Raw genomic sequence first — 14365 nt, forward strand, 5'->3', positions numbered from 1 at the left:
CTGCATTGAGAGAACACAGTGACATTAAACAGCTTTACTAAGAAATCAGATAAGCTCTGCCATTGAACACACAAGTCCTGAACAAGAGCTCACATTTTCTACACCAGCTACTTAAGCCCTGTAAGAACACACAGAACCATATCCTTGTTGTTGTTGTGTCCAACTGATGCTTGGAGCCCCACCCATTTATGGAAGGCTCACCCAAGAGTCATTTTGGATGTCTGGACACTTGCACCTACTTTCCACAGAAAGTAAACCAAATAAAAATCTTCAAGCAATGCTACTTCATTCCAGTGCTCTCACTTACTTGAGTTATTTTATCAACACCTTGGAAGCCATGTTTCTCAAAGTGTTCAGCTATATTTAGGAAGGTATGACGTTCCAGGTAACGGCAGTTACTAAGCGCAATTAAAAGTCTCTGCTCCTAAAAATTTAAGAGAAGAAAGAGTATACCAGTTAAAAAAAGAAGTATCAGCATAACCAACACTGTAAATGTATACAAAGTACTTTACTGACTCTCTGTGCATAATAAACATCCTCATAAATAAAGTGGGGTATGAAAATACTTTTGTCAATAAACTACTGAGAACTGAATGAGTATCAGGTATGATGACTGAACATGCTTCTTCTTATAGGATCCGGAGCATTCATTGGAACAGTTGTGACTAATACAGAATTGTGGTTAAGACTTCTTTACAAAAATTAGGTTTGGACAGCTTTCCAGGAAGCTGTTTCTGGATTTTACTTTGTTTCAAGAAATACACTAAGAATTATGACCATCATAAAATCAACTGAAGATCATCTTCACTTTCACATGAAGCTGGCTAAAACAAGAGAAGCAGGTACTGAACAAATGCACTCAACTACTCTAAAATACTAGAAGGCTCTGAAGTACGTTATATAATTTCAGCAATTGGAAGAAATTCTAGGTGGTTATAACTTAAGTCTGTTCTTCAATGATTTCTTTAACTACAAGGGAGGCAAATACATTCTGGAGTTGAGATATCACAACTGTCTTTCCCTGATCTTGATATAACAAGATACAGTTTCCAAGCAAAGAACCAAACAAGACAGAACAATTTAAATAGGTTGGGTCTTCCCTCTTCCTCTCTCCTTTTGATTGCAAACTATTTTTCTACCTCAGATAAAAGTTAAAAATCAACCGAGCAAATATTTTGAAAACAAAATTATCTGACAATGAAGTCACCATAACAGCACTGATCTGATTAAAAATGGTATTGGTTTTCAGACCCAGAACTCCTGACAGTTTTGTATTTCACTAATATGATGACTAGGACTGAGAGTTGCCTTCTACTCTAAGTTATAATCAGTCAGTATGCAGACTATTCGAAAAATGAGAATTTAAAAAATGCAGTGACCAATCTTACTCCAATCCTTCACTTTCTCTGTTCTCATTCAAGAAAGAGAAGACAAAATGTCTTGTGATTTACATAAGAAAATGATACCATGGAACCATGAAAGCCAGACATTGTCTAAAATGATAATTTCTTTTTTTTTTTAAGTGTTTGTACCTATGACATATGGGAAGAAGCCACAGCCACAAGTTAACAATTAATATCAAATCTTAGGTGTTGCAAGAATAAAATGATATAAAGAACTAATTATTATAGTCTACAATTATTATATTATATTATAAAATTATTGTATTATTATAGTCTACAGTTCAGAAACTTGCCCATATTTGGCAATCTGTGATTCTTTATTGTAGCAGAAATTCTTATTGCTCTTGTAAATTAGGCACAGTTGGGCTTCTGACAACATTTAAAACCTGTACTAAGGAATATTAATTTCAGAAGAGGTTCTCATAGGTTTCTTGCAGGTGAAACCTACATTTTTTCATCAGCTGCTTAACTGGAAGAAAGTGCATTCACCAAAGTGTCAAGAATATTAAAAATCTTTTTCCAACTTCCTAAAACCCCAAAATCAAACAAGCCAAACAAATAACCAACACTTACTCTCAGTAAATTTTCTGGGGAAAACTGTATTACTGAATATCTGTATCTTCACGGGTTCTAAAAAGTAACTAGTAATCAGACTGATTCTAATCTAAAACAAGCTCATAAATCAAAAGTCAAATCCTCAGCTGACTTAACGCCAGTGCAATTTTCACTGGTTTCTGTGACACCATTTTAGTTTCTGAGGACTCACTTTCAAATATCATTTTCATGAGTTACCTTAACATAGTACACTAAGATACCATAAAAACCAGTGTTTTCAATAAGAACCTTATAGCCTTGTATTTTCTCATGCTGATGTGTCTAGGAAATGCCTATAGAATACAAAATTGTTCTCTATAAAAAAGGAAAACGAAATAAACAATATTTATAAGAGCATAACAATAAAAAAGAGCTACATCCCTGTATCTCTGAGAAATACTTTCACACCAGCTTTTAGAAATAAAAGCCAAACTTACTGAAGAAAGACTTGACTCTTCATGAATGCTTCCAAACAAATCCGGAGATGAAACATCAACTGAAAGACTAGGAATTTTGGTCAAAAAGTAAGCAGTATAGTGCTTTTGATTATTTGATACATGGTGGATTCAAATGAACAGGAATGAAATGGAATCTTGTTTCAAACCCCTCTTACAACAGATAACAAAGCAGCCCGTGTTCAATTTTTCCAAGATGCCCACAAAGCCTGCAGGAGGAGCTTGGTGGTCTGATAGTACCATTCTAGCTACAGACCTTTCCATTCCTTCCTAAAGCATTTTTCTTTTCTATAATTTCTCTGTTTTGCCACAGATTCTGTTTTTACACCTATCCAGCCAATGGTCATCTGAGTAGGAAGAAAAAGAAATTGCATTAAAACCATAGTTAATTTGCCCTTTCTAATGCATATTGCTCTATTTGCCAAGTCTCTGGCTTTTCACAAACAAATGTTTGTAACTCCTGGAAGCTCAGGCTACTCTGACTTGTTTTGACCTCTAAAGTAAGTGGCTCATAAGCATTTATTGAACAAACAACTTTCATGAATTTAGCAGAAATACCAATAGAATCAGTAAAAAAAAACAAGGGAAGAAAAGATAGGCAGGGGATGTTTCACCATGACTGGACGTTACTTAGTGACAAGTGCAACTGGTTCCATGTAAAGTCATGTCAAAACCAACACATTGCTTCAACAGCTTCTGTCACTGAATAAAATGGTATAAGTACTGTAATACTGATTATCTTGTACAATCTTTATTACATGATGCCACACAACTTTTTTTGACATAAAAAGTACCCGCTCTTATTCCAAAGCATCACTACTCAGAGGCAAAAGCATTCACAAGAAATATGAAATACAGAAAGGATAAAACCACACCCCACTGACATTAAAGACTTGCATCCACAATTTCAGAATACTACACACAAATCCTGTTTCTTTTTACTTACTGTGATGTATCTATGTCACCATCAGGTTTGGTGCTCAGTTGTTCCAAACAGTCTATAAAGCCCTAGGAAATAATAAAGCACGATCTAAATTTTTTGGCAGAACTAAAAAAAGTTCTTAAATTCACTTTTACTACAGTCAATAAAAGCAGAATAATCATCATCACCTTTTTTTGTCTTAAACCTTACATAAATACAGTAACATTTTAGTTACTACTTTTGAATGCGTATTTTCTATTTTGTATGCATCATAGTTTACTTGTAGGAAAACACAGTAATTTTCAATACTGGTAAGTCATTTTCATGATGCATGTCTAAAATGATGCAGTGATGATCTGCTGATTAGCATGGTTAACAGTTTTCACATGTTCAGTCTGAACAGTGGATCCCAACTAAAAATTGCAGAAGCCTCACTAGAATCCTTTTATTGCTTTGGCTCATGATTTCTTATTTGAGGAGACTATTAAAATGCTTGAGAAACCGAAAGAATGCTATTACCTAATTTCAAATCAATTAAAAAAAATCCAATTATGTTACAAAGAACACTGTTTTCTGATACAAAAATTAAAAGCCAGATCTTCAGCTGGTGAAAATCAGCATCTCTCCTCTCACTGCAGCATATAGATGTTAGATGGCATCAGGTCAGCACGTGTCAATTGTCAGTAAAATCTTGAACAATCACATTCAGTAAAATACTTGAATATGTCACTTACCCTCAGAGGATTTGCCATCACCAGATTTAGCTAGTAAGCTCTACCTACTTTTAAAGTCAAACATTTCTCAGCATGCCTGAGTGTACCAGAGGAATAACACAGTCATCAACTTACGATACCTTTCGGGAGGTGGATAAGGTACAACGCACACATTTTTGATGGTCATTTGTTTTGACAATTTCATACTTCAAAGTGCTCAAGTTACCTGCATGATCCCAATGCTTAGCTGGCACACATCCTCCTGTGTTTTCTGCTGTTGGAAAACCTGCAGATGCAAGCATATTATTTCAGCAGAACAGCTTCACATGGCATTATTCTCAAGGAAGGCCTGAGTAACTTATCCCTAAAGAGATGACACAATTAAAGGAATGGCTGCTGGGACACTGTTTTCTTATGCATCAATTTCAATTTTTCTCCATCCTAAAGATGGAAGAGAGAATACAAGTCCCAGTAAACAGTTTGATAAGCATGAGGAGATAACACAGTAAAAAGAAGGAAGAGCTTGTACACGTGATATGTGTCATTGTTGGCTAATGGAATTGCAGCAAAAACTCACAGGATATTTCAAGGTCTTTATGTCCTAAAAAGAAGGATTCATCATGCAGTTAAATTCACTGCAGATTCTTTTCAATAATGTTCATTAAGAAAATAGACAAGCTAGTCATAAAGATTAATGTGAGGAGAGAGAAAAAAAACCAAGAGAGTTTGAAAAAGTGTTAAACTCCCTTACAACACTGAAACCTGAAAGAAAACATCAATGTTTCAATCAATCAGGGCCTCAAGGCACTGAGTAGAAGGGGACAAAAAGTTGAATTTAAGTCCTTCAAGTAATTTGGATCCAATACTGAGTGAAGAGTAACTCCTAGGAATGGCCTCTCCCTTTTTTATTTTAGATTCAATGTCTACTGCTATCTGAAAATAACATGAGTAGCACTTTTTTTCAAAAGAACAGCTTTAAGGATTTAAATATAGCTTCAATATGCCCCATACACACAAATTACCCTTAATAAAGGAAGCACAAACATAAGTCTAAAACCTAGCACAAGTGAAAAGGTGTACATGGGAAAAAAAATAAAGAGGAAAGTTATATCCTTGGATCATTCTCTGAAAGTTCTTTTAATATAAATTACTACTGGTTTCAGAAGAAGGACAAAAATGAAACCATAATTCAAAACTTACACTGGCTTCTCCAGGTTTGCAGTCCAGCACAGTTTTAAGAGATTGCAAGGAATGAATAATGCACTGTTCAAACTGGGATGGCTGAAAGTCAAACAAGTTGTTAGCTGTAGATACGCATGCTAAATATACACTACACAAATACATAAAAACTTAAAAGCTATATGGTAAGCTCTCTATTTCCAAATGATCCCAAATAAGGGGTGGGGGGAAAAAAAAATTCACACTTCATATATTACCAGAGGATCCTTTCATAGTGATACACTTCTGTAAGTAACTTGTCTACAGAATTATTACCATAGATCAATGTACATTTTTTTATCCGAATGACAGACTTTAACACCAAACAGCCTCATATAAAAGGCTCATGAAAGCTTTTTAGAGCTGTTTGTAGCCTTACAGATGCCTGTTGACACACTCTTTCCTCCACTCCTTGATCTGAGCTGGGATAGAATTTTACCACAGATGTGCAGTATTTCTGCGTTGCATTTCAGCAAAAGGTTTCTAAGAAAATTGGACTGAAGCTGCTTTCAAATGGAACAAAAAATGGTTTGAGGAGCTGTTGTTTACCCTCAGGTTTCCAAACCTGAAATATGAGTGTCTGGATAACATGTATCAATTTCATCCTGAAAGAGCCAACAAGTTCACAGAAGAGTCATCAGTCACTTTTTCCTCATCTTTCTCTCTTCCCTGATAAGTCACACTTTTTTTTTTTTTAATGCATCTGTCTGCTGGTATTGGGCAGGGACCTGTTGTGCAGGGCAACGTGAAGAAGTCACTGCTCCAGAAGAGAGGCATCATCTTACTGGATTTGGGTCAAAGAAGTGGACAAAAAAGTTTGTAAGTCCTGTGAACTTGCTTTTCATTCACTAGATAGTTTATGGCATGCCACCAACTTCAGGCTTAGGAGTAACTTTTATTTCTGTAAATAAGAGGTGGAGGTGGATTGTGAAACTGATGCTCACATGGCAAAATGAAAACCATGAAAAAAGCCACTAAGACAATCTGTATTTAGTATTTTTGGATCCCTTAAAAGAAAAAGGCCAGTAGTAAAGTGCTGCTCTTGGGTTTTCGCTTCCACACTATAAAATACCACATCTCAAGAGAGGAAAGCTGTTTAGACATGTGATTCCTTGGATATTACGAGGCTGAGAAAACCTGGTTCTGTGTCTCACTGCATCTTTTACCTGGAATATAAATTATAAAGGAGTCCTCAACCAGTATTTCCTGCAAACTTAAAATACAGTTTCTACCTCAAGCCTAAAATGTCCCCAGAGATACTGCCTGGCCCTTTTTTATACTGTTGCTCTATTATTACCACAATGAACTCTACTTTCTTGCTATGACAAAACATAGTCAACTTCCACCTTTAAAATTTGGCATGTTTCAACCATGGCCTCAAAAGGTATCTAGGGAAGTGTTGCATACAAGGAATGAATGGATGATTTCTAAGTAGAAAAAAGTCTTAAGCAGTTTTTTAATAAAGATGGGTCAGGATACAACACAAGCATAAAGAAACAACACTTTCGTGGAAGAACCTTCCCCCTGCCTTCATTCAGCAGATGAACATAGTGAAAAACAGAAAAGTTAAGGGACTTGCCCATGGCAGAAATCAAGACCAGAAGCTGTAAATCTGGTTATAGTACTACAATTGACAACAACACTTCTTCCTACAGTATGCATATTGTGACTGCTTAATGTACTCCTACTCAACTTCAAACACATATTTATAGAAGCAAATAAGAAGAACTAAAAAAGTCTGTGGAGCATTCCCTTAGATAACATACACAAAGCAACTCTCCCTCCCACAGGCCTTTTCTGCTTTCGCAGATTGTTTTTAAGTCACACCTACAACATACTTGCTGTGTTTTAGGCATTACTCATTACTGTTTATTTCCAGAAAGCATCTCACTAATTTATCTGAATTTGGTTTCAAGTCATCGGTTGTTTGCATGTAGGCAATCTCCTAAATTAGTTGCTTTTCAGTTCAATTTCTCATTATAAGTGACCTATTTATTTAGCTACAGACCAGTTCCATGGTAGTGTGCCTACTAAGTTTTGAAGCATTTTGATGTGAACTGAACTTGTGACCTCAAGTATGATTTTTTACTTTGATAAACCATTCAAATATGTAACCATTCAAACAATTAAAAACATTTTTTTAGCTTCTCATATTTTCATATTTTAATAAAATTACAGACACCAGTCTGCACGCATACAGATGAAGTCCAAAGTAATTTAAGTTTCTAAGAATACAGAAATCATTACACATGCAAAAAAAAAAAATCCAGCAAAGAAAGTGCATACAAGACACGAAATATACCCACCAACGATGTCAAACCTTCGTTGTCAACAACCCAGTCCTCCTTTTCAGCTAATCTCTTTATATCTGTAAAACAGAGTAATAGGGGAAAGATGGGATGGGTGGGTGGGGAGAGAAGGTATAAATTTTCATTATTAAAAACTCCTTGAACTTGAAAAGATAAACCACAGACACTGGGACTGCAATGACTAGGCATACAAGCAAATAGCACTACAAGCTTCAAAGCCTTCAGCATTCTCAAATGACTAAGAATGGAACTCACACATGGTGTGCTGGTGACTCCACATAGAGAAGCACATCTATGATACATGGCAGGACTTGCATGAAGCCCATCATTTACTGGAAAGCTTAGAATTAAAGGAATATTGTGAAGGCTTTGGTTTGTTTTTATTTTGTAAATTTTTAATCACAATATAAAATACTTCATCTAAGAATCCAAGTCTCTAGTCTATTACACTCTAGCTCTTAATTAAAATGAAAGAAAACTGACTAGCATTTTAGTAAAGACAGAAAGGACAGCATATAATTCATATTCAGAACTGTAAAAGAGGCACGGGGTCCCCACGCAGGATCAAAGATCCACAGTGCCAGATTTTCTTCAAAAATACATGAAGAAATATGCAAAAAGCACTCTCTTCCACTACCCAGAAGGTGTTAACTTACACAGGCTTACTATACAACTACTTATTGGGATGTGAATCCAAAACTTATGCACTATAAAAACACAATTCCTTTAGGGATGGCATGCATTGTGCATCATCACTGTGTTTTGGGCTTAACTGAAGTGTAAACAGAACAAAGATCAACTGTGTGCAGTTTGTGGGGCTTTGATATAGTTTTCCCACACACAAAGTACTCATCAGAAGTGCCTGCACACCATAAAACTCCCTTTTAAATGAGTAAAAAATTCAGTGAATTGTCATCTCTTCTAAAAATCCAAGAAAGGAGGATAACTAATGCATGCTGAAAGGTATCTTCAAAATCTTAGTGCTTTCTGCAGCTAAATTAAGAAGCTTAGTTATAGTGTCATACTCTGCAACTCTCACGGAAGTATAGGCTCAGTGAGGATAAAAGGCATTAAGGAATTGTGCAGAATAATTACACTGCTCACTTTCCTACTTAATTCAACTGATATTCTTCTAAAGGTTTAGATTGTGCTGGTCAGCCTTTACATGCTTTTGTGGCTGCTCAGTTTTGCATTCTGTTCTTAGCTAATACAAATATAAATCCCACCAAATTTCTTTCTCATATTTCACTGCTCATCAAATTCCAGTCAAATACAATCACGTAAACCCCCTGTCTAGTCTGGCATTCACATAATTTCTCTTTCATGACCTTTATGACCAGTGATCACATAACAGGAGGGAAAGAACACAGACTGCCTTCTCAGGGCCAGTGTGTGTATATGGTGTTTATCATAAGACAACAAAAAAACCCGGTGCGTGGGCAGGTTTACTATAGTTGAAAAGCTAAAGTGTTCTATTGAATATTTTAACTACATCTGAATATGTTAACTACAGCTGAATGCCTTTACCAACTTACAACATGCAGCAAAAGATGAGACTGAAGTTTATATTGGCACTTATATTTTGAGATATTTAGAGGGGTGAAATTCAAGTCCAGGAGGAGCTTTTTTGTATTGCAGATAAAGCTATATTTATGTATTGCAGATATAGCTACTTCTGAGATACATTTACATAGCTCCACGAGAATATCCATTACCTGTTCTTTCACTCATTCTCCAATAATAAGAGTTTTTTCAAGGGCCCAATCAACCTGGTCATGTGCAGAAAAAAATCCCCACTATCTAAATACATTCCAGAAATACAATTTTGCTTCAGTAGGCAAAGAAAAAAAAGCCAGGCCCCAAAGATACCGCATGCAATGCATGGAATGAGAGTTATGATACAAGCAGGTATCTTTCCTCCTGCTTGATGCTATAGCCAACACACAGAACTGCTTCACTGATAGGGGATGGAAGCAGCACTCGAGGAAGGCTGCTGTTATGGCTAGACAAAAGAGAGCGACATTATCCAGCCAATAACACATACCAGCATCTCTAGGGATCTGATTTCTTTTGATTCAAGAAAGAAAAGTATGAAATGCTTTTATTAAAGACTAAGGTGCAGATTACCATAAGAGTTTTTCTTACACAAAATGTGTAGCCAGCAATCAGAATATGCAGAGCAGAAACTCTGCATCCAAACAAAGAACCGGGCTATTGCCATGATGCAACAAGTAGGCAAAACTAGTAAGACAACAGAGTTTTTCATCACTGATCACATATTGGAGCTCTCTGGACTGTGCAAGAGAAACTAGATAGGTAGGTCAGAGACTGGATAAGCTGAGGACTGTCAAGAAAATGGTTGAGAGCTACTTTCTTCCTTTGAAACAGCAGGACATCTGAGGAATCACTCATGGTTCCTGGACAGAGGAATAAGTCAGTCCAATAAGACCATCCTCAAGTCACAATTAAAAGAAAAAAAATCTCTTTCACCTATCATTAAGAAAAAACAAACAATTGAACTCAATTGGGCTAAGGGATGAAAAGCAAAAATGACTTTCTCATACTTTTAGTGACATCTGAAATAGTGATAATACTTTACAGAGTTTTACAGAGTTTTACGGAGACGACAATGTATGAACTTATCTGGCTGGCAGGCTTGATATTAATGCAGGAAAAGAATATTAATTGTGAAATGAGATTTAATAAAATAAGAGCCAAGAATGCAATTCAGATCAATATTGTAACAAATAAACCATAAATACCTAATGATTTGTTGTCACCAAAAGTTTAAAGACTTGCTTAATATTGCCACCTATGCTTGGCACACTCAAGCGTAGAGTAAAACCCTTATCTTCGTGTCAGCCTCCATAAAATCATATGTTAAAGATCAAAAGGGACTAAAATATAATACTAAAAAGCCCTAATTTTATTTAACATTGAGGGTAAGTAGTCTTTTGGAAAAAAACCCCACAGCCCTGCTAAGACAGTTAGTAGATCAATCTGCCCTGATTTTAGGAGAGACATTTATTTCTGGAAGATCTACTTCATTCAAATTTAAGTTTCAGAGACAGCAAGAAGAATGGCCCCACATTAGAGTCACATTAGATTTAGAGAATATGTTACTGGCCTTCACAATCCAGACATTTATGGCAAAAGTTGTGTACACAGTAGGAAGCCCTGGAGATTACAATGTTAGTAAAAAGCCCTGGAAACCACACAACTAATACTTCATAAATGGCTGCAAGATTTTTTTTTTTTTTTTTTGTCCTTGGGGGTAGGACATTGTTTATTTAATTCTTCATGTTATAGAAAAACTCAAGAAAGAAAATAAATTATATTTCCAACACGGAAAAGCTGCATCATGAAAAAAATCACTTGTGTTGTAGAACTGTCTCAACCCTAAAGAAACAAGTCTAACTTACTCTATTTATTAGACTGAGGTAAGAAAATACTCATAACTTATTTCTGGAAGAAAAATGGAGTATTTGAGTAACTCTTATGAGAGACTACAGAATCAGATGAGTCCACTGCCACTACAACATCTGTAATAAACACGTTATTTTCCAGAACATGGTTTGGCCTAATTAGGGGCGAAAGAATGACAGTAAGCAAGGAGACCTGCAGCCTTCTATTACCTTCAGCTGTGTGCTGTAAGGTCACGATAATGCAACGTACACGAAGGTCCAGAATAAGATCCTGGATGATCTGAAGCATGTCATTGGGTATCTCGAGTGCAGTAAGAGACTCAGAACTAAGCCTGAAAAACATATAAAGTTAGATGGAAGTGTAAATCTGAAAGGTTTTTTAAGCTGATATAACTACATTGAATTTTTCAGACATTTTCTGCATATATAAATACAAGAGCTCCATTCTCTGTGTATCTTTGAAAACCAATTATCCCATTCTGAGAAGATCAATTATTTATTTAATTCTGAAGATTGTAAATGCAGATTTTTTTTTCCTCTAAGTTTACAATAGTGTCATCACAGCAACATGCCACCTTTTTCTACCACCTTACACTTCCCTGCTTGTCTTTTTGCATCCATATCCTGTCCTCTGATCCAAGAATAATCCTTTTGGAGCAGAAGTAACTGGTTTTTTGTTTGTTTGTTTGGTTGGTTTTGTTTTTCTTTTTAGGTGAACACCTAGATCAAATACAAGATCTACAACAGGGTTTATGAGATTTTTTTTATTTGCATGAAAACAGTAACAGTGATTGAACTCCCAGAGATGGTGATGTGGCTGTGCATCAGAGTGCTAAGAATATACACATTCAAGGAGCCAAAATACAGCCTACTGCACCATAAGCAGAATTAATTCACTGTTTTGCTTCCAACTCCGACCAGGTACAAATCACTGGTACTACAGGTAAGGATGGAGACACTAATTTCTGTTTTTCCTTTAGAAATAGTAACACAGCAGCTGCTTGCAAGAATTAGCATTTCAGCTTTTAAAGAAGAGGCTGCTGTTGTGCTCAGACTTAGTCAGGGGCACAGAGGGAGGTTCACTGCTTTTATCCAACTCCTGGATATATAAGCAAGGACAATTCAAAGGCAGTCACTGCCATCTGCCCTAATGATACTACTGAGGAAAGCACAGGTAATAGAAAGTGCCAAGGTGGAGAAATAGGAAGGTACAAGCAAACAAGTGGAACATTTCCAGTCATCCACCTGTAGGCTCCAGTTCCATACCCCCGGTATTGGGCAAAAACCACCAAACCCCCACCATTAGCCAGACTGCTCTCCACCCAGGACAACTACTGAATTAGTAGATTAAAAAAACCTATACTATCTCAGCCAGTCAGGAAACAGAATGTAAATACCCACCTGTGAGGAGTTTAAGTTACTTTAGACTGCACAGAAGACCTGTACTTTAGAGTTGATTCCATTGAGCACAGAGCTGTCACATCCCTAAAATCATCCTTTTTCTCATATAACACACCCTAACAAATGTGTACCTTTACACCTCTATAGTAAGGCAAAAGTCTTGCAGCAATGGCTCACTTGATTGCATAGTTCTAACTTATTCTCTGGAACCTATTCATACTGGGCTGTGACAGGATGGGGTACAAGAGAAAGACTGTGCTACCACCTGTGTGATACATACAAATACGTATGTGTGACATCAGCTGTGTGATACATACAAACAAGCAGAAAAATTAAGATCGCACAGATGTAACGGCAACTCCTTATTACCCAATATTGTGAGCTTCATCACTCTTAAACACAAGCAGAAAGCAGTAAACCATTTGTGAACTGACAGAAAAGAGTAAAATTCTGTCATGCGCTTCACAATGACTTTTAGCTACAAACTATGAAAATAAGGCTTAAGCTATTACATAACTTTGCAACAAATAAAGGCCTTAGGCAATGTGTAGACTCTTCTTGGGAACAGCCCACCTTCATAATTAGTGTGAGTCACAAAATTTTTGTCAGACTGTCAAAGTGTGGGGGCTTGAAAATTAACGTACTTGCAGCATTTGCATAAACTTCTGACCCGGTCATCACCGATCAGGACCCTATGATAGCATGTTCCATTCCTCTTCTCCAGATGTCCCTTTTCTTCTCTACTTTTGATCACTTTGCAGTAAAGTCTAGCCCACTTTACTCAAGTGCCATTGCTACAAAAACAAGGTGGGGAAAGGAGTAGGAGGGAGAGAGGATTTCCCCAGATCTAAGTTCAGTTGTTCATTACAAGGGTAGTGCCCGGAAAGCAAAAGGAGATTCTCTGAAAGAGAGTCTTCTGTAACCTCAGCCTGGATCTTATCTCGGAAGGCAGGAGCATGGCTAACCTTTAGAGAATCTGTTGGTTACATTTCCAAGCCAGTATTACACATGTGCAAGTGCTAAAGTCTATAATTCTATAATTTGAGTGAAACTCATGGCTTGCTTCCCATAAAAGGGCAACACTGGTGCCCCTTCATATCCTTTCATCAAGTAGCAAGTCAGTTCCATCTTAAATTGAGAGCTTTCCACAAAATTCAGCCAGAACAACAAACTTCACATGGAAATATTTTTCTACGTGGTTACAGTACAGAAAATTTAAGTGACAACAGACTGAGAGAAAGTGTTAAACAGACTTGACAACAGGTGCGTATCACCCCATCCACACTAAAAATATCTATACATGATTATACCCCCCCTTTCTTTTCTTCATCCATGCTTTGCTTGTTTCCTGCCTTGAAAACTCGAGATAAAAAGTACAGTATCATACCCAGGTACTACTCAGAAAGAGTAGTTACTTTCAGAAGATAGTGACAATTCCTGTAGTCCCCACAGACAAATGCAAGCAAATTCTTCATATTAGTGAGTCATTTTGCAATTAATGAAATTTGCATTATTAATTATATAAAAAAATATAAGCAGAGTGACATTATAAGCAGGAGTATCACCTTCCATTAAACAACTGTAATGATACTAGAGTAAGAAACATGATATTTTCACCCATTTTGGCAAAGATGGGAAGACATGTAGCAAATGCAGCAAATAATTGCTTTCTACCCTAAAGAATCAAATCCTGTTTCATTCACAGAGTGTCTATGCTGTGCCAGGCAAATATTTTATTCAAACTTTTTAATAAGATGCTATGGGAAAAAAATGAATATATTATTATGTAATAAGACTATATCATGAGACATCAATAATTGCACATAGAATCCTAAATGTGACATAAGCAATTTTTTTGCAATCTTATTTTTGAAAATGTTAACATTCTCAAAACTTAGGGTACTTAATGAAATGAACAAAACATT

The 14365-nt window shown here is 36.3% G+C and overlaps 1 protein-coding gene across 1 annotated transcript in view; it reads right to left on the reverse strand.

Moving 5' to 3' along the window:
- EXOC2 (exocyst complex component 2) overlaps window positions 1-14365 on the reverse strand; it is a 128066-nt gene that overhangs the window by 39442 nt on the left and 74259 nt on the right. The window contains exons 16-22 of the mRNA XM_039549999.1: window positions 11250-11371; window positions 7612-7673; window positions 5288-5368; window positions 4314-4373; window positions 3399-3460; window positions 2435-2501; window positions 308-424 (exon numbers count right to left, since the gene is read on the reverse strand). Of these exons, the coding sequence (XP_039405933.1) occupies window positions 308-424; window positions 2435-2501; window positions 3399-3460; window positions 4314-4373; window positions 5288-5368; window positions 7612-7673; window positions 11250-11371 (571 nt within the window). The remainder of the gene's footprint in view (window positions 1-307; window positions 425-2434; window positions 2502-3398; window positions 3461-4313; window positions 4374-5287; window positions 5369-7611; window positions 7674-11249; window positions 11372-14365) is intronic.

Source organism: Corvus cornix, chromosome 2 (assembly GCF_000738735.6).
Source record: "Corvus cornix cornix isolate S_Up_H32 chromosome 2, ASM73873v5, whole genome shotgun sequence".
In the NCBI taxonomy this organism is placed as follows: domain Eukaryota; kingdom Metazoa; phylum Chordata; class Aves; order Passeriformes; family Corvidae; genus Corvus; species Corvus cornix.